The sequence below is a fragment of the Mchenga conophoros genome, linkage group LG8 (genome assembly GCF_057382185.1).
Source record: "Mchenga conophoros isolate Kocher_MC1m ecotype Shallow Benthic linkage group LG8, M_conophoros_male_GT1.1, whole genome shotgun sequence".
NCBI classification, from domain to species: domain Eukaryota; kingdom Metazoa; phylum Chordata; class Actinopteri; order Cichliformes; family Cichlidae; genus Mchenga; species Mchenga conophoros.
This window is the reverse complement of record NC_140533.1, coordinates 10,128,227-10,154,336: the sequence shown is the minus strand read 5'-3', so window position 1 is coordinate 10,154,336 and position 26,110 is coordinate 10,128,227. Positions and strand designations below refer to the sequence as shown.

Sequence of the window (26,110 nt, the reverse complement as noted above, 5' to 3'; positions counted from 1 at the left end):
AAAAATGGGTATTTATGTGAAAATGGTACTCTTAAATACTGGATCAGTGTACATCACAAAAACATGGATTACATTTTGCCATGAGGGGTATTTTAAAGTAACATGGCATAGGGGTTTATAACATCCCTTAATCTTGTTTATACATTATATGGCCAAAAGTTTTTACTTGACTTTACATCGAATTTAGGGGTTTATTTAGAGCATCCACTATTAAATATTCCACAGTTCACTGTTAGTGGTTTGATAACAAAGTGGAAGCAATTGGGAACGACAGCAACTTAGCCATGAAGTTGTAGGTCATGTAAAATTACAGAGCGGAAACAGCAGATGCTGAGGCGTGTAGTGCGCAGAGATCACCGACTTTCTGCAAAGTCAATTGCTACAGACCTCCAAACTTCATGTGGCCGTCAGATTAGCACAAGAACAGTGTGTATCGCTGAGCAGCTGGATCTGAGCCGTAGAATGCATTGGTGTGAAGCACGCTGACATGTCCTCTGGAGTGGCTTCTTTGTCTGGCAAACCAATGGACGAGTCTGGGTTTGGCGATTGCTAGGGGAACAATACTTCTCAGACTGCATAGGGCCATGTGTAAAGTTTGGTGGAGGAGGATTATGGTGTGGGGTTGTTTTCAGGAGTTGGGCTCAGCCGCTTAGCTACAGTGAAAGGAACTCTTAATGCTTCAGCATAGCAAGACATTTTGGACAATTTCATACTCCACACTTGGTGGGAACACTTTGGGGATGGCGCTTTCCCACCTTTCCCACCTTCCCAACATGAAGGTTGTTAGGGATACCCTAAGGGTCCTCTCCTATCTGACCGGAGCAATGAGCTCCGATTGGATTGAAATAGCGCAGCAGCACAGCATTCCAGTCCTTCTCAGCTTTACAGTGGTCCTTGACCATCTCCTCGATGAAGTACTTGGTCTTCCCGTAGGGGTTAGTGCAGCCTCCCACGGGGTGCTGCTCATCTATGGGGAGACGTAGATGAGCAAGTTCGGTGTGGAAGGACTTGACTGGCCTGCGCAGAGTCCTGACTTCAACCCGACAGAACACTGGATGTAAAAAATGTTGTCGCTCAAGCTCATATGCGTGGTTTTCCACCTTGTCACACAATCATGACGTCTGTTTTTCAGCAGTAACAGATTCTAATATTTACTCAGAAAGAATTTGAACAGTCGATATGTCTGATACATTTTCATGTGAATCGAGGCGTTGCTCGATCATGTCGCCCTGGGTCTCTATTTTCTTCCATGTCATAAATAACCAGTCCTCGAGGCGGGTTCAATCTCACATCAATCAGACCGCCCGAAATGGACATTCATTTGCTCCGACCTGAACGGCACGATTGTGCTCATGCAGAGACCCTGCAGAGCCGTGGCTCTCAACCTGCGGGGAAGGCACACCTGGTGGCGCATAGAGCCGCCGCAGGGGGTTGCATGGACGACCAGCAGAGAAGCAAACTTTAATGAAAAGGAGTACAAGGAAAATAAACAAGACTTTGCTGATGTTATTGTGCTGACCTTTCCCTCGCTAAAGTTTAACTTTTCATCCCTTTGTTCCGCTTTCTTTTTTATTGATTGATTAAAAATGTGCAACTGTTTGCAGGTCATATTGGATGAAGTTTTGCTGGTGAGGAAGAAGAATAGTCATCAATATATTCTGAGGTGGTTCATGTATTCAGTCTCAGTTAGGCCTGCACAGTCTGAGGAATATCTTGAATGCTGGATTGAATTGGTCAGTGCTGTAATCAAAGTTTGTTCATAGCTGTACAACTCCAAGGTTTTTGTGGATTAAAAGGTAAGAAAAGTGTTTCTTAGAATGTGTTTCAGGCAGTGATGGCGATAAAAATACGATATAGCCGCACCAATCTCAGTCGCTATAAAGAAGCTGGTGTTTTCTAAAGGTGATGGACATCCTGTGTCTTCACTGATTATTGGAGAAGTTCTTATCAAAAGTGTTCTTTTGATTATGATATAAATTTTCTGCTTTATGACTTCCTCTGGAGGTTCTCAGAATATCCTCAATTTGCTCTGAAGAGTTGCCAAGTAACATCCTCTGTCCCTCAAAGATGTGCATGCTGAGAACGTCACCAGGTGGCGTCCAGCTGAGATGTTCTCAGAAAATCAAAACACTAGCTGAGACGTTCCCTTTTGGATTAGTGCGCAGATAGCACCTGCTTCCTGCTGTCCAACTCCATCATGGGGCAAATTTAACCAACATTGCTTCTAGACTGAACCTAGATCTGCTTTAGTGAACCATTGCTTAAACGTTACAGTTTTATAGGAGTATACATTCAGCGCCCACTTTATTAGGGACACATTGTTAGTCCAAGTTGGACCCCTTCTTGCCCTCTGAACTGCCTTTATTCTTTGTTTCATCCATGCAACAAGGTGCTGTAAACATTCTTCAGAGGTTTTGGTCCATGATGACACAATAGCGTTGCACAGTTGATGCAGATTTGTCAGCTGCACATCCAGATGTGAATATTATGTTCCACTGTATTCCAAAGGTGGATTGAGGTCTGATAACTGTGGAGGCCATCAGAGTCCAGTGATTGGAGCTTTGTCACATGGTACATTATCCTGCTCGTAGCAGCCAGGACAAAATGAGGAAACTGCAGTCATAAAGGGATGGATATTGTCAATAATAGTACTTGGGTAGGCTGTGGGTTTTAATCCACGCTCACTTGGTATGAAGGAGCTCAAAGTGTGTAAAGAAAATATCCCCCACACCCTTTCACCACTAGCACCAGCCTGAATGTTGATGTAAGGCAGGTTGGAGCCATGCTTTTATATTGTTTACACAAAACTCTGACCCTACCATCCAAATGTTGCACAAGAAATCCAGACTCATCAGACCAGTTAATGTTTTCCAGTCTGCTGTTGTTCGATATTTGTAAACTTGCGCAAAACGCATATTACAAAGTCAATCTAATAAGAGGGAGCCCTCAGCGCCAACTACATATATTTTTAATTTTGCATAAGATACTGGGATATTTATAATTGGAGCTATTTTGTTCTTTTTGTAACTTTGTAATATTTTGTATCATTTAATTTAGTTACTTACTGTTCTGTCTTGTAGCAACTGTGAGGACATAATTTCCTAAGGGGTTAATAAAGTATTCTGATTCTGAGCTAAGAGTGACATCCGATGTGGTCTTCTGCTGTTGCAGCCCATATGTTCCGCATTCAGAGATGCTCTTGTGCATACTTTGTTTGTAATGAGTGCTTATTTGCATTCCTATCAGGTTGAAACAGTATGGCTGCTCACTACATTTTCTCTTTTTCAGACCATTCTCTAGAAACCCTAGAGATGGTTGTGTCCATTCCAATCCCAGTAGATCAACATCTGGTACCATCTGGGTCAACTACCATGCCACATTCAAAACTACTTAATTATCTTTCTTCCTCTTTCTGAATAAATGGAATTTAAGTTTGCAGGTCGTGTTGACCATGTTGACGTGGCTAAATGCACTGAGTTGTCGCCATGTGATTGGCTGATATTAGGACTTGAACACGTGTAACAAAGTAGCCATCGACTGTGCACCTTTAAAACGTTTTCTACGTGTACTATTTCTACTTCCTAAAAAGAAAAATACGCCTTGTTTACGAAAAGAAACTGGCCTATCTTGGTTATAAAAGTCTAAAATATAAGAGGAGGAGTTCAGAGATGGCTCAACGTTGTTTCCTGGGAGCGGATTTCAGAAGTGTCCAAAGTTCTTGTATAATACAAATTAACACTACATCTCACTGCCGTTTAGACACATGCATGAGAAATTGTTTGTGTGAGCTGAGCTTGTAAAGTGGTAACGGCTACAAATGAATGAACACAAAAAAAATAAATCACAGAGTTAGTCACTGTTAGAGAAAAATCAACATTTATTATAAAAATACAATTGGCTGTCACAGTAATATTGTTCAGTATGGTCATTCGTTAGAATTCAACACAGGAACAAGTCAAAGTTGTGTAATGGCATCCCCCAACACATACATACATATATATATATATATATATATATATATATATATATATACACACACACACACACACACACACACACATTTATGGAAGAAACATGCACAAAAACAAAATTTAGACACACATCCTCAAAACAGATAAAAGAACAAAGTGGCTGAGCTCGTCTACCGGGGAGGATATAAAAATAGATAAGGACATAAGGTTCCTTCTCAGACAGGAAATGAAGGAGATGGACTCAGTCGTCTTTCACACATCACACTCATTATCCATTCCTCTCAGATGCCGCCTCCTCCCTCTATCGCACGCCGACTTTTTGGAAAAGAGACCGAATCCGTCAGTGTGAAATGAGGTCAGTGATCACATCGCCGATGGAAAATCACCTACAGTACCCACCAGACCAGGGCCGAACACGAACGAACACACACACACACACACACACACACACACACACACGAGGAGTAAGTAGACTTTCTCTCCGACACTTGCAGTCTCTCTCCGAGACACACACAGATGTGTTGCTAAATGGTTGCCATGACAACTCTGTTAGGTTCCCAGTCGGTCAGGGAGAGTGTGAGAGTCTGTGTGTGGAAAGTGTAATTGAGTAGAGTGATTTAGGGCTCACAAAGAAGTCATTTAGTTTCAGAAACGTCCATTTTAAAAGACAATTCCAGGACTGTTGGCTCCCAAATAAGCCTGCAGGGAGTCGAGCGTTAACGCTGTGACTAAACGGTCAGGAAATACTGTCCTCCTCCTCCCGCGGACACACCGCAGCACCGTCACATCATCGGTCTGACACCTCCTTAAGTTTGGCTTTCATCGGACAATTGCACTTCATTTCTTTATTTACGTCTCCGGGTCTGGTTTGCTGCGCAGACGCTGACGTGTGCGGATTAAAGCGAACTAGGTGTGCTTGAAGTGTGAGCTGCCGCATCCTAAATTTCGACTCAAGCTCCAGCCTAATGATGAAATATTTTCATCTGAGCCGCATCACAGCGTGAGAAAATCACAGTCAGTTTGATCTATGCTTCAATAAAATCGTAACTGGGAGCCACGGGTGGATATTGCAGCACTCGCACTACAGAGTCATTCATGGGTAATATGAAGCAATCTTAAATTTTTCGAGAGATTCTGATTAAATCACGAGTTATTATAGAAACTATTTATGGTCCCAATTCCTTTGCCATCCAATTTATTTACATTGTGTAATCACCTATTCATTTAGATTCCCTTGTTAGTGGCAGGTCCACCATTCACCACGCTAGGCTTTAAATTGCCTTCATGAGCACATGAAGTAGCGCAGCGTGTAATCTGTACAGACGTATGAATATGAATGCGAATATGCAGAGTGGAGCTTTAATGTCCACTCCCATCTGAGCAGGTTTCGGTTGCAAGTTAGCATGTCTGTGGCGAGCTTATGCTGGAATTAAAAATGAAAATCAAGCTTCAATCTAAATTCTGCATTTGTAAACAACGACTACAGCATGAAACATGAAGTCCTGGCCAGGACATCTTCTTTGTTTGGCAGTTTTTCCATTTTATCACACAGATATCAACCTCGCTGTTTACTTTCTCTCCAAACCTGAGCCAGAGCTGCAGCTCAACTGTATAAATGTTCAAACATGGGCAAGTCTGTTTTTTTATTCTAAGGTGGTCACATGGTGGTGTATTTGTTTACTGTGCCAATGAAAAACCAGTAAGCTTAAAACTAGTCTTAGTTAAAAGTAAGATTGTCAGTTTTGTTGTAGTTGACAATGATAAAGAACAATCTGTGAGGTCAGCTTATATTAAAAGACTCTTGATAACTGTTAAAAAGAGGGAGGGGGGGGGGGGGCTACAAACAAAGAGATGACAGATGTACAACATTAAACAGAAAACACATACACGCATCATAAGGTGATGTTAAAGATTGCATAGGATGTCCAAAAAAGGCTTCAGACTGCAGGAAGAGCAAAGAAGACAATTTAGGAACATTAAAAGGAAAATTCCAACTTTTCACAATTTTGAACTGATTACATTAAAGAAACAAGAGCTGAGGTGGACCTTTCCCCCCCCTCAGTCTCATCCTTTTTACATACTCTTGTTGTTTCCTACATCTCCCATCATGCCTCTGGAATGTTCCAAAGGGAAACTGAGCAAACAAAGCCCAAGCCCGCTTCACTGTTTTAAGTTGGAATCTTCTTTTAAAAATGGAAAACTCTGGATGTGCACAAAGTCACACACATAACACATGCACTGGACCGCACAGACAGACTGAGCTAGTGCCTGAGGATGTGATGCTACTTCAGATACAGGAGGACTGCACTTGTCAATAGAAGAACCCACGAGTCTTAAAACACATTCAAAGATCTGTGTGGCGCTTTTAGGAGAGTGGGAAGCACAGATAACATCTAACCCTCCAAGAGATGCTTGCAAGAAAACATTCAGTCGAGACAACATAAACTGGAAGATTCTGTACACGTGACTACCTGTGACTGACATTTTTGCTGGCTTTGAATTCACTGCTTTTCTTCTCATAACTATTTAAATTATGTTGTTTTCACTTTGATGAAATTAACAGAGTTCTTGATGATTCAGTCGTTGGAGAACCCAAATCTGGGTCTGGTAGACCATAAGAATAAATCTCCTGTCTGATTAGAACAAGTGATCTCATAATACTGTAGCACGTTGCAACAATGTGCTGAATGTAAAATATACTAGTCGGTTAACAAAACACCCAGCTTCATCGTTGTTTGAGTGTTCGCTCAGGCCTGCAGGAGTTTCTTGAGGTCCTCGTCTAAGCCTCGAGCCCTCAGCTGCTCCAGGCTGTAGTAGCGATGGATGACGTTGTCTGCAGTCACTACCACCACCCTGACTCCGTGGGTGTCCTCTCCCAGCTGGCAGCCGATGGCCGAGCTTACGACCATGTCCAGGCCACCGTGGCAGCCCCCGGCGTTACGGTGATAATGACCGGAGAAAACCGCCTTCACCCCTGCAGCGAGGAGGGACAGAGAGGTAGTGGTGAATGGTACGGGACGCTGAATTTACAATAAATTGGAGGCAGAACAATATTAGATTTTTCAGGCTGATACTGAATTATGAATTTCTATTTAGATTTTTTAAAAACATTTTTCTATGATATGGTGAAAAACAATTACAAATATTTCACAGCTTTTAGAGTTTTATTGGCAAATAAATCACATTTATCCAAAGAGTCACTATTTACAGCCTCGATCCTTCTTCTTCATAACTTTTACAATTCTCTGTGGGATGCAGAACGTTAGCTTCTGGGTCAAATTCTAGATTAACCAATCCTGCCTTATCAGTGCTTGAAGTAGATCAGTTTGTGGGCTTCTGCCTGCCCACCTGCTTTCTGGGGATTGACTACAGATTTGATTAAGATCTGGAAAGTTTTCTGGCCATGGATGCAAAATGGAGCCACTTGGTTATCTCCTTTGCGTTGTGACAAGGTGCTCCATCATGCTGGAAAATGCACAGATTGTCACCAAATCACTGCTGGATGGCTGGTAGAAGATTGTCTTTGAGGGCATATTTAGCATGGTCAATTCTTAACAAGCACAAGCAGCCAAATGTGTCATGAGCGTCGATCACTGAAAAGGCAGGAATAGGGTGGCATCATTTAGGTCTATGATATATATATATATTTTAAAGTCACTGTTTAATAGCTTCCCAGCATTGTATTTTATATACCACTTAGCAACATCTCTTGACTGATTGCTTGCTACTTTTTTTAGCTTCCTCTCTGGCCTGTGTGCTGCAGATGCCTTCAGTTGCTGCTTGTTTCTGGGTCTTTCTACATTCAGTTTTTTTTTTAATAACTGAAAAAGATGCTCTATTGCGTTGAAATCATGCGAATGACTTAGCCTTCATAAACTCTTTGGGTTGCTTTTGCAGTATGCGTTCATAGTGCAGTGCTAGCTGGGTTTTTTCAGGACTGTGGAGGCTCTCATGTGTTTTCTGGAAACATTTGATCTAGTCTTCTTGTTCTTGAGTGTAACCAGTGGTTTGCACCTAGATATAAACCCTTTGTATTTGCATTTCTGACAGTGTCTCTTGGCTAGTTATTGTGAATAGATTTTTCTTAACCAACGACAAAATTCTGCGATCATCCACTGTAGTTGCATGATCAAACAAACAAACAAAAAAGCAAGGGAATAAAAGCAGAATAATCTAAAAGGTGAGATGAATCGGGTAAAGAATCAGTGATGGACAGCAGGAAAAAAGGGGCAAAAAAGGAAAAATATGATATGATGTAAAGACTCAAAACTGGAAATTTACAAAGGGAGGAAGGAAATGAGAGAAAGGAACAGACGGAAAAGCAAACTGTGGAAGCTTCCACTTGTCACATAGGAAACTTTCATTAGGGTGGTTACGATTTTCAATTTGATTTCAATTACAAACAGCATCATTATATAGAATGGTGAGGGTTTGGCTTGGCCCTGCGGCAGTCATGCTGTGTCACTTCAGTTGAAATGAATGCACACTTAAAATGGCATGCCAAACAAGCCTCAGTTTGAATGAGGGGTGCAAGATAAGTTGTTTTTCTGTGTGAAGGTTGTATTTGTCTACAAATTTGTTTCTCGTTTGTGGGGAGAAACAATTGTACTTTTAAGCAAGCTCCTCTCATTTCTGGCCAATTTTCACTTGAGCGAGGGGTAAACACAAGGTCAGAATGTGAATTTGAGGGGGAGAATTTTAGATAAGAAAAGATAAGGTGACACTTGTCACTGGATTAATGCTTTAATATTAGGATATAATAAGGTCCAATACAGTAGGTACCCAAATTTTTAGACATTTCCAAAAATATTTAAGCTACAGTTCTATAACGAATAAATACTCAGAATGAATACTGGCTTAACGTGAGCTTGAAGTAATTATTTTTGGTCAGGGGACCAGCGGTAATTGGATTATTGATTCAAAAACTCTTAAAAGGTTGTAAGTGGATCCCAAATGTAGTATTTACATTTGAAATCTGCTCTCAGTACAAGTGAAAAAGTCTATCCTTAGGCTTAAAAAAAACAACAGAAATCCACCAGAGAAAACAGAGAAGATTAGGAGTGGTCACATTAACAATACAGTACATTCTAAGAAAACAAAATGCTGGATGGCCGTGGACAAACACAGTGGCGTATGATCAAAAATGATCACAACATGGAGCTCAGAAAGGACATATTAGATGCTGCCCATGCCAACCAGTCGCCAACCAGTCACCAATCAGTCTCTAGATGTATGTGACACCAGCCTAAGATCAAGGATCAAGGAAAGTATGAAGACTCCATGGAGTGGCTTACAATGGCAACCATAAATCGTCATCTGTAAAACACTGAGAAGCAAGTGTGACGACTTTGGTATTTGTGGTTTCCAAAGGGAATCTGTCAAAAGTTTATAATCGATGATGTGGTACAAACTATAAAAACTGTTTCCAAGGACACAAGCAGCTTTAGAGTTATACAGTCTGCTCAGATTAAGCAAACGCAGCTAAGGTGATTAGAGATGCTCCATAGTAACAGTGCACAGTGATCTAAAGCGAAAGCAACACAGGAGTTGCAGGAAACATTCTGTCAGGGTCAAATCAATCACTTCATCACATTTTGCTAAGTGACACAAAACTAGTTGCCTGTGAAGAAGCCTCAAAGTACTCAAAACTAATTTGTGGTCAAGTTAATAGGTGAAATTAAACTTTAAAATGGGGGACTGTGAAAAAAACCATGGTTGTAAATCCTGAATGTTTCACTCAATACTTCAAACCCCTGAATTAATTTTCTGGAGCTAAATGTACTTGTGTTTGCAAGTTGCACACGTACGTGTAGGTGAGAGGGAGGGTTGAAATTAGTTTACAGCCGCCTTTTGGCAGAAAACGCGAGCTGCTCTATTTTCCAATGGTAAGTGTTTCCATGGAGGGAAGTCTGGCTGCTCGCTGCCTCATCTCTGGAGAGACACCCGGCCAAAAAAAATAATGAAAACTGGCAACAAAAGAGGATAAATTTCAGCCTGTTCATGAGAAAGACATCGGTCTGTCTCAGAAATCTGCACAACAAAGACAAGGAAGATCCCTCCCAGAAAGCTCTCATGTATCCACCGCTGATACTACTTCGATGTCGGCACCGTGAAATTGCCCTGAATCATCAAGTCCGCCATTCTGCATAATCAAACAGCAGCAGAATACAAATGTGACCTAAATATGTATTAATATTCGGAGCTGTGAGAGGACAGCGGTTGCACATTATGGACCATTAAATAATTAATCTGCCGTAGATGAGAATGGATGATTTAAGGCTTGTATGGGTGTATGCCTGGGCTAAATTCATTTCCAATAAAAACCTGGAGCAGCGTCGTGTGTGTCCAACCCTTCAGTGACTTGTGGGTGGGCCTGCAGCTACATCGTCATGGACCACACAGATTCATTGAATGTGTGTATATCTGTGTGCCCAGGAATACCAGCCTTCATGTAACCTTGCCACTTCTCGAGGTGACCGACTAACTGAGCAGGCTCAGAACTGTCTAGTCTGTGTTTGCAAATGTGTGTGTCCTTGTTATTTTATTTAATGTGTTTTACATAAGAGCTGAAAGGCCATAAATGCCCTCTCTGACTGTAGGGCAAAGCATGTACTCATTATTCTGTATGATTATCAGTATGTGTGTGCTCTGTGCTGAAGGCTTCCCATGCTAGTGTTTTTATATCTATCCCACAAGAAATTATACAGTTCATCTACATTTATTCAGACCCCATGAATGACAACAAAGCGAAGAAGTGACAGAAGTGTGAACCAGGGGAAATGTTTGATTGCATCACCTGATGACTCAGTTATCGAGGCCGACTGTGGAAATTCTGGATTTGCTACAGTATCCACATGAGAGATGCGACTTCTTCATCACCTCAGAAAAAAAAGACTTTAGAAAGATGAGATGGTGGGAGGAAGACGCTAAGACGACAATAGTGAAGAAGTGAGAGACGAGGATTAATCCTGTAATAATAATGACGAATGAACCAGCGGGAGAAAGCAGGGAAGAAAAAAAAAATCTTTTTGAAGCTGAAATGGTTTCTCTGAACCTCCTCTGAAACTTCCAAAGATACCATGATTAATGCTGCTAAATAAAGTGTGTGGGAGCGTGTAAGTGTGCATATGTACATGTGTCAGTGCGTCTGAGTTCTGTCGCCACATCGCTGATGATCCGTATCCCACACATGCCGCAAAACACCACGCAGCAGCAGTGCGCTTCCTTCACATGTATGTGAAACATTTGTGATATATTAATATAGTGATGTTCTGTAGTCCACATTACTATTAGAAAAGCCATTTTTTTACAAAAGCTATAGTAAGACCATTGTAGAGGCATTAAACCTTAGTAAAAGTTAGATGACTGATTCATGACTGATTTATGTTACATTGTACCGTATTTTCCGCACTATAAAGTCACGCTTAAAATCGACAGAGCGCCTTATAATCCGGTGCGCCTTATGTATGAATTCTGGTTGTGCTTACTGACCTTGAACTGATTGTATGTAGTACACGGAACTAAAAAATCTGTCAAAAAATGTTCTAGTACGACTTTGGAAAGCTACGAAGCCGCACCGCTTGATGGATTGTCGGAGCATTACAGCTACCGTAGTCAGGACCCTCTTTGACTCGGAGTAATCTGGGTCCAAAACGCTAACTTTCTTCCACTCAATAAAAGTTAACGCGAGGGTTTCCGATGGTTAGTGAGAAATGCAATCACATGGCAGGATGCTGTAAACGGACCAAACTTCAGTCAGGAGAACACCTGAGATAATCCATGAACAATACGAGGAAGCTGCGAGAGAATTCAACATTAATGAATCAATGGTACGGAAGTGGAGGAAGCAAGAAGAATCAGTTGAATAACATTTGACTTTTGTTTCGATTAACCTCAAATCCGAACTCTTTCATGGCATGCATTTTTAAATTCTATTTGCTATTTGGGCTATTTGGGCTGTTTGGGACCTGATGAATGTAAAACCAAAGAATTACCAGATTTTATTTTTTACCTGATTTTTGTTTTTGAGAAAAATGAGGTGAGGACATTCGTTGTAAATTTCGATAGAACAGTGGCAGTAAAACGTCCTCGTAAGTGGATATCAGGCCCTTGTAGAGCAAAAGCTTATATTTTGGTCTAGACAACCGAAAATGTGATTTCCACATATGTGGACGCCAGGTCGTAGGAGGTTAATGCGCCCTATAATCTGATGCGCCTTGTGTATGAAAACAGACCCGTTCATAGACAGTGGGCCTCATGGTCCAAAAAATACGGCAGTCAAAAACATTACATTTAGAATGTACAGCGGTGGTCAGTCTGTTTCTGCTCCTGTTTGCTCCAGAGTCCAGAGATCTGCCCTGGAATTTTCCCTATTTATGTAAGCTGTTTACCTCAGCTGTGAATGCAGAGTGATAGGAGTGCACTATTATTTAGTCTGGAGGAGGATGTAAAACTCTGAGACAAGGTTCAATGAGTCAGAGAAGCTAACCAATGACAATACTGAGGTGAGTTATTGAGGATATGCTGAACTGTTGGTAAGCTGTTATTGCTGTGCTGCTGTTAGCTACTGTTAGACTCTGTTAGCTGTTAATAGCTGATATTAGTGAGATTATCTTTGAAGTGGATCTGAAATTGTTGGACACTAGGGCTGGGCGATATAGCCTAAAATCCATATCGCGATATAATTTGCAGCACGTGCGGTAACGATATATATCGCGATATATTCTTTTCTTCTGTATAACGTATTTTCCACACTATAAGGCACACTTAAAATCCTTTAATTGTCTCAAAAATCGAGAGTGTGCCTTATGTATGAATTCTGGTTGTGCTTACTGACCTCGAACCGATTTTGGCGTGCAGAAATCTGTTAAAAATGTTTTAGTACAACTTTGGTAAGCCGCACTGCTTGATGGATTGTCAGAGCATTACGGCTGCCGTAGTGAGGAGCTTCGCGGAGCAATCTGGGTCCAAAACTCCGTCCCTTCAGGTCCCAAAGTCAAACGAACACAGAGTTAAAAACGGTCGAAATTCTTTCATCTTTAATTAAATCATCAGCGTTGCTGCTTTATCGGGTGCAACAATCAAGTTTAACATCCAGGCATCCATGAAAATAGAATTTATTAAATTTAACTGAGTTACAAGTTAACAGGACGTTAGCTCGCTAGTTTGCACGTAAACATGACATACCATGTTCTGACAGAAATTTTTGAAACTAATTAAAACGTACAGCTCTGCTATCACTTCCAACATAAATGAAGACAGAAAACTAAACAGCAGTGGTGTTTGCAGGGTTACTGAAGTTTGACTACTTGGTATATAATGTTGTGCTACGTGATTGCTAGCGACACAGCTATGTTAGCATAACATTAGCACAGTGAAGCTGGAGGATGAACGCCAACTTTTTTCCACTTGATAAAAGTTAACGTGAGGGATTCTGGTGGTTAGGGACAAATCGCATAGCAGGATGCTATACACGGGCCAAACTTCAGTCAGGAGAACAACTGAGATTATTCATCCACAATACGAGGTTAGTTATTAATATACTGCAACAACATGGGAATAGAGCAGATGTGAGAGAATTCAACATTAATGAATCAATGTTACGGAAGTGGAGGAAGCGCAGTTTTTGGCTTTCCCCATATTTCAAAAGTGCTTCATTTCTTTGCTATGACTGTCGCCCGGCATAATTTGCAGATGATATTGGTTGTAGCTGCTGCGATGCTTTCGACCAAAACAGGCGCAGCTTGATGACATCATCAACATGCGCTATCGCGGTACAGTGATATAGTCAAAATCTCTATCGTTGGCCAAATTTATATCGTTTCTATCGTATATCGTTTATATCGCCCACCCCTATTGGACACTGTTTGCTCTAATGCTTAATGAATAAACGCTCAAAAGATGTGAGAATGTGATCAAACTGTTTATCAGGGGGAAACTGTGATTTTTAGAAAACTCAAGCCTAACATTAGCTGGCACAATATTAGCTTATAAACAGCTGTTGTTGTCAGCTATCTGGAGACGGGAGGGTCACGTGTCTAATCTGCTGACAATAAGTCATTCTAAAAATATCTGGAATAAATGAGCACATGTCTGCAGGTTTTTGTGTATTATAGGCCTGACTTCATTTTTGGAGAAGAGGCTTGAGGTGTAGAAGGAAGAGAATGAGATTTTTATTAAGATGCCAATTTCTTTGGTGAAGGGAATCAATCCCATCTGAGATGATAAAACATAGGTATGATCCTTCATATCTTGAGTGTGAAGGTGCAGACACAAATTTAAATGTACCTCAACAGCATGCAAACACTCATAACTTCTCTTCTCCTCCACCTTTTGGTTTACTACAAATGTGGCCACAGACATAACACAATTAGTCAAAGGAGATGTCTTTCCCCGCCACTTTATTCAAATATGGTTGGGAAACATGGTAGCTGCCACAAACCGGTGCCGACTCCTATGTATTTGTATTTGTCATTTTAACTTTATAAGAATGCATCAACTTGCTGGATTATGTAAATGCAGACTACCCCATGTATATTTGTGAATAGTATTTTCTTTTCTATTTTTCTATTAAAAAAATCTCAGAAATGATTGACTTTAAGGTCCTACTCACATTTGCTCTGTGCCAAAGCCCAATTTTACTCCTAACCCTAAAGCTTCCCAAGTGTGCTTCATTTTAGATTATCGCTCCTTATTATTACACTCTGCTTTTTTTAGTGTTGCATTTGTGGTGACGTATCAATTATTTAACACAGTTTTATTATTCTCATCTAAAACCATTTTCAGTCTCTGTCGGATCCGCTTCTCTTGAGATTTTACCATGTCGATGGTAAAATTTGTTTGCCTCACGCGTTCATTAAGCAACTGATGCTGTGCCCTCTGGAGGATTTTTGTTGCCCGGAAGCCTTAACTGAAGAGCTCATTTGCAGACCCTTAGGAGTACTCCTGTTTTGTCGGCATCTGAGGCTGAATCTCAGGTGGTTCCTGTAGTCCGCCGTAAGACGGCGGACTACAGGAACTACAGGACTACAGGCAACGGGCAAGACACTTCACCCGTTGCCTACTGGTGGTGGTCAGAGGGCCCGGTGGCGCCAGTGTCCGGCAGCCTCGCCTCTGTCAGTGCGCCCCAGGGTGGCTGTGGCTACAATGTAGCTTGCCATCACCAGTGTGTGAATGTGTGCGTGAATGGGTGGATGACTGGATATGTAAAGCGCTTTGGGGTCCTTAGGGACTAGTAAAGCGCTATATAAATACAGGCCATTTACCATTTACATGCTGTTTGCTCATACTGACGTACAACCTTTAGGCAGTCCTCGCCAAAGTGGGTTAAAACGTCTTGATGCATTCTCAATCATCCAGGAAAGTAAATCTCCAAAAGTTGATTCTGTTCATCTGGACAGGGAGCACCTTTAAGACCGATTGTCTGCATGATCGACTCTGTCACCTATAACATCTCCAAGTTTCTGGCTTCGATCCTCAACCCGCTGGTGGGCAGCTCTGAACACCACATCCAGAACATCCTGGATTTTGTTGAGAAGGTGAGAGATGTCATTATGGAGGCAGATGAAACCATGGTCTCGTACGACGTTACATCTCTCTTCACTTGCATCCCAGTCACGGAAGCGTTGGAGGTAGTCCGTAAGAGATTACAGGATGACACCAACCTCAGCAACAGGACCACTCTCAGCATCGACCAAGTGTGTTTGCTTTTGGAACTGTGTCTTCATTCCACCTACTTCACATACAAGGGTCAGATCTACAGGCAGAAACATGGGTGTGCCATGGGCTCCCCAGTTTCACCCATCGTGGCCAATCTGTACATGGAAGAAGTAGAAAAGAGGGCTTTGCTATCCTACCCTGGAACACCACCAAGCTATTGGTTCAGATATGTGGATGACACCTGGGTGAAAATCAAATCTCAGGACGTACCACATTTCACGGATCACATTAACTTGGTGGACGGACACCTCACATTCACCAGGGAGGATATGAAAAGTGGCAGGTTAGCCTTCTTAGGCTGTGAGATTTCCATCAGTAATGGGGGACATCTAAAAGCTGACGTGTACCGTAAACCTACACATACGGATCAGTATCTAAGGTTTGACTCATCATCCACTGGAGCACAAACTGGGTGTCATCAGGACGCTACAACACAGAGCGAACACCATCCCCACTGACACAGCGGCCAGTGAGGCAGAAGAACAGCACATCAAGAAGGCCCTGAGTAAATGTGGTTATCCCAGCTGGACTTTTGTCAAAGCTGGAAAGGCACCTAAAGAAAGCTCCAGCTGATCCATGAGAGAAGGACAACCGCTGCCCAAGCGAAAACCTGTAGTGATCCCATATGTGTCAGGAGTATCGGAGCAGTTGAGACACATTTTTTCTAATCACTGGGTCCCTGTGGCTTTTAAACCCCAAAACACGCTGCGCCAAAAATTGGTCCACCCCAAGCATCGGGTCCCCCGACACAAACAGAGTAACATAGTGTACGCTGTTAAGTGCCAGGAGGATTGCCAGGATTTATACATCGGGGAAACCAAACAACCTTTGGCGAAGCGGATGGCACAACACAGAAGAGCTACCTCGTCAGGCCAGGACTCTGCAGTCTATTTACACCTACAGGCCAGTGGACACTCTTTCAATGATGAGGATGTACACATCTTGGACAGGGAGGAACGCTGGTTTGAGCGCGGAGTCAAGGAGGCCATTTACGTGAAAAGGGAAAGACCATCTCTGAATTGAGGAGGGGGGCTAAGGGTACATCTTTCGCCATCTTACAATGCTGTGATTGCAGCCATTCCCCAACTCTCTGTGAATGGTACTCATGGCCATTGATCAATGGTCAATGGTCATGAGAATTTGCATAATTAAGATTAAGGAACTGACCTCCCAGCCCATTGTTCCTTCAGTGGGCTGGTTTCAGTCATTATGCAAATTATAAGATTTGGGGAAACCTGCAGTCAGCTGAGACTGAAGAAGTCACTTGGATGAGTGACGAAATGTTTCTCTCACAAAACGCTACGACCAGATGAACAGAATCAACTTTTGGAGATTTACTTTCCTGGATGATTGAGAATGCATCAAGACAGTTCTCAGTAATGCGTCATGGAGGCTACTGAGGCTAGATGCATATCTTGTTCTAGTCCAACTAAAGCACTCCTGAGAATCCCTTTAAACTGGTCAGGGTACGGTTAAGTGGTGACACTGATTAAGCAAAGTGGGCTCTGGAGGTCAAATGAGATTGACCGTGGTATGGATCACCCAGTCCGAGTCGCTTAGATCAAGTCTCACACTGAAACACACAAGTCTTTTTGCACGACTATCAGACCTCTTTTAGGACACCAACATACAACAGGCTCTTTTTTAAAAGCTGAGACTAAAAAAAAGCTGTTTTTTAATAGCTGAGATTTGATGTGAAGTGGTCCAATAGAAAACATGGATGTTTTGGAAACGGATCAGCCTACCCTGTGGGATTGTTCCAGTGGCTTTCACAGAGGAAAACCAATTTCATAGAAACAATTTAGATAAGCCCCAGTCACCTACCCTGACCCGAATTCGTTTGAGTGTACCCCTTTCACAGAACTATCATTATGTGGTTTTAGAAGTCAAAGACTCCATTCGGGCCCTTGTTTGCTAAAAAACACTCAGAGAAAAAGATGGCCTGTCTGAGACAGAAAAGCATCTTCAATCTCTAAAAGACTATCTGTATGAATAAAAGATAAATAACTGGGGAAAAAAATAGAATAAAGGCGTTGAGAAAATGTCTCTGTAATGCAGTCAGAGGATGAAGCTGACCTTTGAAATTGTCTGTCAAAAAGTGAATGTCTGGAAGGTGGGAAAAAAAACAAAAACAATTTAACCACTTCAGGATTGAGTTGAAGGGCATGACGTTCCCATTTAGCACCAGCAACAGCAGTGAAATTAGCAGTGGAGACACAAATTCACAGCTAAGTTAGCAGCTTTTCAAGAATGTACTGAAGTTGCAGTCATATCAACCATTTAAGCCGATTTAGACATACACAGCTATGGTACTATTATCTGTTTTTTCAGAAATACAACTAAAAACTTGGTTGAAATGCTCTCTGTGGTATGATTAACAATTAATGGCACTAAATATCATGCTTCAAGCTAAATGCTAGTTAACATTTGCCAATAAAGGTTTTGTTTGTTTTTTTCTGTATTTTTGTACTTGCAGGCTGGGTTATGAAATGGTAATGGCGCTAGATGAAAAGTTAAGCTTTTTTATTTCAAATTCTTTAAAAATAGTTCACAAGATTCCTTTCATATAAACCATTCATTCTGCTTCGTTACCCAATCATTCATCCCACTGGTATAAAACATGTTAACCAATAAACTAAACATCACCAATAAGTCATAGTAGTGAGTAGTAGTTCTGTCCTGACACAACCTGTCTGAATTCCTCCTTCAGTCACTGACTATCAAGCAGTTTTCACATTTGAACTTCAGACAATTTTGGAAGCAGGAAATAGTCTGCTTCAGACATATTCACACTACCGTAAATAATATGTGTAGTTTAGGAGACTACTTGGATAAAGCTTCGGGAAGCACCACACACGATGCCCATCCATTAGTGGGTAAATGCACTGAACTATTAGCTGTACAACCAGCCCTCAAACTGAGGTTTGATATACTAGGAAACTGACAAGTTAAAGCTGGCAAATGTCCAATCTGACTGAGAGAAAGGTTTAGGGCTATGGTGTACATGTGGCAACAGTTTCTTCTACCACTATGAGTGTGTTATGTCTCAACTACCAGTCCTGATTTAAACCTTAATTATACTCTGTCGCTGACACATCCACGGAGAGCTGGGAAACCATGACCGACTAGTCATTCCTATTAAACTTTGAAGTTCATTGCCTGGGGTGCATGTGTAGCTGTTGAATTGTAAAATAAAGTCTCCGTGGATGAGAGTGCACGGTCAGGCAGGAACATGGATATGTGCAGGAACGCTCATGCTTGCTGTCCCATGATGAAATTTACACTCCTCAGACCTTAGTGTACTTGTGGATTTGGTAGGCAATAGTGTTCATGAACTACCCTTGTACAACTTGCCTCACATGCCTTTTTCTTAGTGATCAAAGCCAACAAGACAAGCCGTTTTCAATTCATGTCTGACCAACCCTACATGTTGATTTCAAGTGCTTTTAAGTTGAAGATAAATTAACTTCTTTAGAACTTTCTTGAAGACGTGCTACCTGCTGCGATTGCATTATAATTGATAATGGTGTCATAGGCCACCACTATTATAGGTTTAATAACGCCCTATCCAGGTGGACATAGAAAGCCTTTCATCCTTTCTGAAACCATCTCTCTTTTATTTTTTGAGACAACCATGACCTATATGACTGCAAACCTACACAGATAAAAAGATAAAAATGATAGATTGAATAGTCTCTACAACGGCCAAATAGGAGCTCCACATAATGCCTGAAAACATACTCCAGAAATGGAAGCTACAGTGTTTCAAATCTCCAGCAATGAATTTACAGGCAGTCTTAAAAAATAACACAGCAGTTGATTTCATGAATTGTCCACCTTCAACCAGAATGGGGACGCCATAGCAAACAAGAGCCGCAATCCTCTGCTGTAATAAAAACTGGAGAGCTTTTGAACTTCCAGACACTGCATTTGGCTACTGCTGTCTCCAGGATAATGACAGCTGGCACTCTTCTGAGCAAATGGTCTTGATTTGACAATGACAAAATACAATGCGCTACTGATTCCACTTCCTTTCACTCCAATCAAAGTTGCGTATCACCTTCTGTTGATTGTTATCCGAAGTGCCTCGAAGTTAAATTGGCGTGGGTGGCCTGGTAGGATGTAAACCCTTAGCTGGTGCCATGGCTCTAGGCATTGAGATATATTGGGAACAAAAATCCTCCTTCTTCCACTGACAATACCACACTAAACCCATTCAGCCACAAATAGAACATAAAACTGTGCTCAGTCGAATTGTCTTGAGTTTCCCGTGAAGCTATATGGTGACAGGAAGAGCAGTAAGCATTCAAAGGATGTTAAATAGCAGTATTGCATTTACTATAGGAACATTAGGTCCAATTTCACCACCTTTTTTTTGTCTGTTTGCCATGCTTTGCTGCATTCTTTCCTTCTCTTGCTAAGTGGGTGCCCTCATGAAAACACAGGCTCTTTGTGCTGATAATTTCAAGTCTTGTCTCGGTCTCTGTGGAAATCCCATTTACCTGTCAGTCTTCAAACAGCACCACGTCTTTTGTGCTTTTCTTTGTGATAAAGACTCCCGTGTGGAGACTGGACTCTGGTTTGACAGACGGAGGTGGGGAGTGTGGGGAGGATGGGGGGAGACAGAGAGGTGGGGGATGGACTGTGCAGGAAATGCTCAGAGTAAGCAGCCGGAGTGATGAAAACATATTGAATGCAAATTTGAAGGGGTTGCAGAAAAATGCACAGGAAGGAGACTGGAATTCCAATATGCACTGTATTTTGTGCTATGACTCGTCTATGCTGTAATCACCTGAGCTACTTATTTGGTTAGATCCATCTGAATATTCTGAAGAGCCTTGTGCTTTTAAAATGTTAATAAGATGCTGACCGCGTAATAATGGAATAAAAGAGGTAAAGAAACATCAGTGCACACTAATTAGGTTTGATGTTTATGATCTTTCTATCAATCGCTCCTCCTCTTCATCCCCTTCTTGCTTTCCATCATCTCCCTTTCATCTCTTGATCACTGGTTATTTGCAGGTTACAAGATTGGATTCGCTAATTGCGAGCCAAGTTCCCATTTGCCACTCAATCGCCTCCCATTGGTTAAAACCTCCAAGAGAATCATTTTTCTTCCAACCTTTCTCCCATTTCTCCTTCGTTCTCTTTTGACACAAACTCCGAATGTAGTTCTGAACAAAGCTGTCATCTGCACATCTGTGAGAATGGCAATGCGTAGGAGTGAACATCCAACATGCGCGCTTGTATTGAAGGGCGGTTGTCATTAAAGTGCAGGTCTGGGAAATAATTCATCATGAAACAGAAGCTGTTGATAATTTGCATGACAGAGGGATACAAAATGATGTAGCATGGAGAAGCATCTTACAGCTCTGGTTCCCCATAAATCACTCTGAGCCATTAGTCACCACGAAGCATCCCCTTCCCTGTGTCCTCCAGCTACACACTGGCACGGGATTAAAACAAAACAAGAAAAAGAACACGCAAACGCATGCAAGGAAGAAGAAAACTTGTGGTGAATGAAAGAGAATGCAATAAACAAAGGTTTGGTGAACAGCATGATTAGAGACAAGACATTTGGGTTTGCTGATGTATCTACATTTTCAATTGGACACCATCAGCTAAAGCTCCCAGGTGTCCTCCCTGACACAACCACAGAGGAGAGTGTAGACCTGGTGACACTGGAGGCACGCAGTCACCATTAATCAGCGATTGCTGTTATACATGCAATGTGTGTGACAATCGATCCTGGTTCCTGGTTAGAAACTGATGGCAAACCTCTGTGACTCTATCCTACCCCCGTCACTCAAGAGCCAATCGACAGCCAAAAAACAAGAGAACGTCTTGTTTTGCATTGCTGCGCTGGTGCAGTTTTTCCTCCCATTATCACCAAGTGTGATTGTTGGGGTTTCAATGTATTGTTGTAGAGTTATTACCGGACAAATAAAGCCCTTAAAGGTGACGGTGTTTGGGAGTTTGTGGTACAGAAATAAAACTGAATTAAACTGAACTGAAACTGTGCACATAAAATTATAACCTGCTGGGCAAAAAGGGTTTTAAATGGCTTTTGGGGCAAATTTAACCAGTAAGAGATTTGACCGAGTCTATAAGTGCAGTTTCTATGACCCAAGTGCATGCATTCACCCATCCATCTATATTCCCTATTAACTGCTTGCCCCAATTCAGTGGGGATGGAGTCTATCCCACCTCTCTTAGGGCAAAAGGAAGGTAGGGCACACCCTTAATAGGTAGCTAGTCTATCACAGGGTGAACACAGACAGCTTCAGATTAGGTGCAGGAATTGCTAAATGGTTGATGAAAGTCACTTGAAAGACTTTGATGCTGCCAATTCTCAAGGAGGGAGAGCAATAACTTAATAAAATAAAACCCAAACTTGAAAAAAAAAAATCAGCTACCAACAGTGGACGCAGCCAGCCGTTATTTGTTCAACCGTCCATTGTCATTAACTGTAACTTTTGCATCTGTGTGTGTATATATATATATATATATATATATATATATATATATATATATATATATATATATATATATATATATATATATGAATGATAGAGCCCAGAACATGATATTTTGAACTCACTTTGAAAAGTTAACAGAACAATTGATGAACATATTTGATTATTGAGGCGTAGCAGAGAGAGGTGTTTTTTCTCCTGTCCTCCTGATTCCAGAACCACAGCAAAACCACGGAGGGGTTGGCGAGAATCCAGGAACCAACCACCAGAAAGGGGAACTCAAAAGAAGCACAGAGCACAGAGAAACCTCTCAGAAAATTTGTTGTTTAGGTTGTATAGAAGATTAAAAGCTCGTTAGACAGAGGTTATAATGTGAGTATAAAAGTAATGAAGAGTAATGAGAGGGACTTTAGTAATAGTTTGCAGGATTTCTATGTTATGTAAATTGCCCAAACACAGTGTTCAGGCCGGATATGCTCTACCCGTTAAAGGGGGAGAAGAAACCAGGAGTAAGTTTTAAAGAGGAAATGGGTTAACTCTATAGAGGCCGTTTCCAAAGATTGACAAAAATAATCTAGGACCTTTTACCAGAAAAAGCTAATTATATCTGTTTTTAGTTCACAGTAGTTATTGAGGAAGTCAGTTAATTAGGTTAACTAATTTTATTAGCTAAAAGGGGGAAATAAACATATATTCTTAATGCTTATTTTCTGTTTATATTGTTTTATAGAGCCCAGTGTAGGAAAACGCCCTTGTGAGTTAGAATGTAGGCCAAAAGTCACAGAGTAGACTGCACGTCTTGTGCAGAAACAGGAAGTATAGAAAAGCGGAACTAAGTAATCTGTGTGTCGGTGTGACGCAGTGCAGAAATATATATACGGATTTAGCTGGCAAGAATTCAGACCTGAGCGTGTGTGTTCGTGTGTTCAGGCCTCCATTTCTGGAAATGTAAAATAAAGATTATTTTATGAGCTTGACCACTCTGAGTCCAGTCTTTCTCTGTCACCAAAAGAATTCAAAAGAATGGAATTTAATAGTGGGAACTCACTTCCCACAGCTTCACAGAGCAGCAGCACTGGGGTGACATGAAAGCCTATGGTAGCTCAGCACAAATAATCAGTGCTAAACACAATTTTTAGCTGAAGCGTCCACTGACAAGTCAAAAGAGTCTGCCCTTTATTAGTAGTTCTACCATTCACTATGCTATTAGCACTACCTTTCCTGGATTCTGTTTCAGTGCAGTAGTACCTGAAATGATACATCTTGACCTATGCAGCCCTGGTATTCATTCTGAAATCCCAGTGCTACATCCTTAACAACTTCCACCTTTGGATGCGTTAGAAAAAGAGACAAAGACAGACTAAGAGAGCAAGAAACAGAAAAAGCAGAGCATTACTCAGGCTCATGATTAAAACAATGGGGTTAAAGGCTTAACCATGCCCTCTTATCAAATTCCCAGTGGGTGATAAATGTGTCTTCACTTTTGAACAGAGTAAAACCCTTGCTGATAAAGACAACCAACAGCAAGAGAGAGAGACTGTGAAAGACAGAGAGGCTATGCAGAGCAATACACTGCTTATCTTTGCTTCTAATTACCTATTGTACAACTCTTCAGCCGCTAGTAATGCTGGGAATTCCAATGAAATTCTGTATTTTAATTTTGTTGGGTTATTTTTTTCCCCCTCTACACGTAAACAGGTTTGGAGGTGAACAAAGGCAGCAGAGAAGTGTGTCTGTACATTCATCCATCCCAGTGTGTAAGTGAGCTCATCCTTAATGTAGAATATAAACCTTGCAGGAGGAGAGAGAAGAAGGAGATCAAAGAAATCTAATTACAGTACTCCATCTATAAGGAGAGGCGAGGCTGAGAGCACTGCTGGGATTTTGATACTCCACTTGCCGCTGAAAAGTAGACAACAGACCCCGGCGATGGGAATTCAATCTTCTCTGAGGAGTTTCTGGGTGTGCGTAAAACCTGTTTTCTCTAAATTCAACATCCTCGATGAGTGTAAAAGCCTACAATTTTTGCATGTCTTTCTTTCTCTACTTGCAGTATCTAATTCTGTCTGCGCTGGATTTATGTACTGTGGAAAAAAGGAAAAAAGAAAGAAAAAGAAGCAAAAGTGAGGTACTTTGACATAGTGTACAGATACACAGACCACACTTAAAGATATACAGATATGCAGACATCAATGAACATACTGATACTAGTCCAAAATGAACAGTAAGGTTATATTAAGGTATTAAGTATTTAGGCCCCTGCTTGTCCTAAACATGATGTGCATATAAAACTTATACTAATGATCACAAAGTAATGCTTATTAGCCAAAAGCTGAGGCTCCAGACTACTCTAAGATATTTCACTGTTTTTGGTATCTTGGCTGTGTGAGCAGATATCCCTAATATGAACATCTCATGCAAATGGAGAGTGTTAGGTCTAAACATTTAAACTCAGAAGGTTAGTGTTCTCCAGTTCCGATTTGTTGTGCATTTTTCACAGTTTTACCATAGCTTGGCAAGTAGCTGCCAAGTGTTTGCAGTCAACTTGGCATATTTGATGAAAACTACTCGTAACTGTGGCAACCTACTAGCAACCGAAGCAAATGTACAGTACCGTTTACCTTTTTGCGATCAGCAACCACTCCCCAGCTGGAATACAAACTTCTTTGACCAGTGATTACCAAGAGGTCCACTGACTAGTCTCTAGGCCTACATTGATAGGGGTTTAGCAATCGAATTTACAGTGGCTGGCAGCAATTTCCAGCAACCAGTTTGCAACCAATCGCTGGTTAACATTTGTCCCTAGTGACCGGTGGTTGTCAGATGGTCAATGACCAGTCCAGAAACCTTTATGGCTTAAGTCTAAAGGAGTTGCCTCATAGTTTTAAGGTTTTGCCCAATTACTACCAATGAACTGAAACTAAATCGTAGTGAAAAGGTGTTCAACCAGGTATGCCATAATAGAAGATAAAAACATAAGAGCAGTGTGTCCAACTTGTTTTGTTTCATAATTTTAATGAAAAGTCTCCAAAGCCACAAAAACCTCCAGACTTAATTTATCTGTACTTTTGAAATGACTATGTTGCAAAACTCCAAACATATTAAATAGAGAGAGTGAGCTCACATTTAAATGCATGATTTAATATTAACCAAATCACTGTAAAAATCACAAACCATAGTAATTGCTTATGCAATTAAAAACAGGAATTTCTCAATACTAGTCCAGAGGGCGTCATCACTGAGACAGGGTATCATTAATACGAGCTGGAACGCACTTAACAGTTCCCAGTGTGGAACTCCTCGCTCTGATGAGCCAGAAGAAGACTAATTGGTGCTGCACCTTTCCCATGTGCATCTGTGCTGCTGAGATAACGTATAGATACTTAATGTACAATATGTCACGCATAGAAAAACAAACCACTGCACACTAATTTATATGCATAAATCACACACATACACAGACACACAAACTGTGCCGAAAATAAAAAATAGTTGCTCAACAACCACAAGCACACATGTTCTGTGAGATGACGAAGCGGGGAGAAAGACGACAAAAAGCTCTAAAATCTATTAAATGAGATTCTTTGTCTGCAGGGGACTATAATCGCTCTTTCCATCATATGCTACTGAGTGGTTTGGGGGCTGCAGAAAACACAGCGGCAGCAATAACAACATCACAAGTGCTGAACCCAGCAGACGCCACAAAAAGACGCCTTTGGAGTGGTCGGAGAAATCTGTTACACACAGCAATGTGTGCTTTTAAGGAGTGAGCTGATGCCAAAGAGACCTTTGTCTAACATCCAGTGATCCTATTACAAGGCCTGTAGTTCAGAATTACAAGAAGGGAGAATGAGAGAGAGAAAAAGCTGTCCAAGTCAACATCTTCATTCTTGCCAAACTGCTATTTGGCTCAAATATGAACTTGGAACTCCCACCGTCCAAAGA

The 26,110-nt window shown here is 41.3% G+C and overlaps 1 protein-coding gene across 1 annotated transcript in view; it reads right to left on the bottom strand.

Moving 5' to 3' along the window:
• Positions 1 to 3,859: 3,859 nt before the first annotated feature.
• Positions 3,860 to 26,110, bottom strand: part of cpped1 (calcineurin-like phosphoesterase domain containing 1) — a 53,517-nt gene continuing 31,266 nt past the window's right edge. The window contains exon 6 of the mRNA XM_085283946.1: positions 3,860 to 6,945. Coding sequence (XP_085140072.1) covers positions 6,719 to 6,945 — 227 coding nt within the window. The 3' untranslated portion in view covers positions 3,860 to 6,718. The remainder of the gene's footprint in view (positions 6,946 to 26,110) is intronic.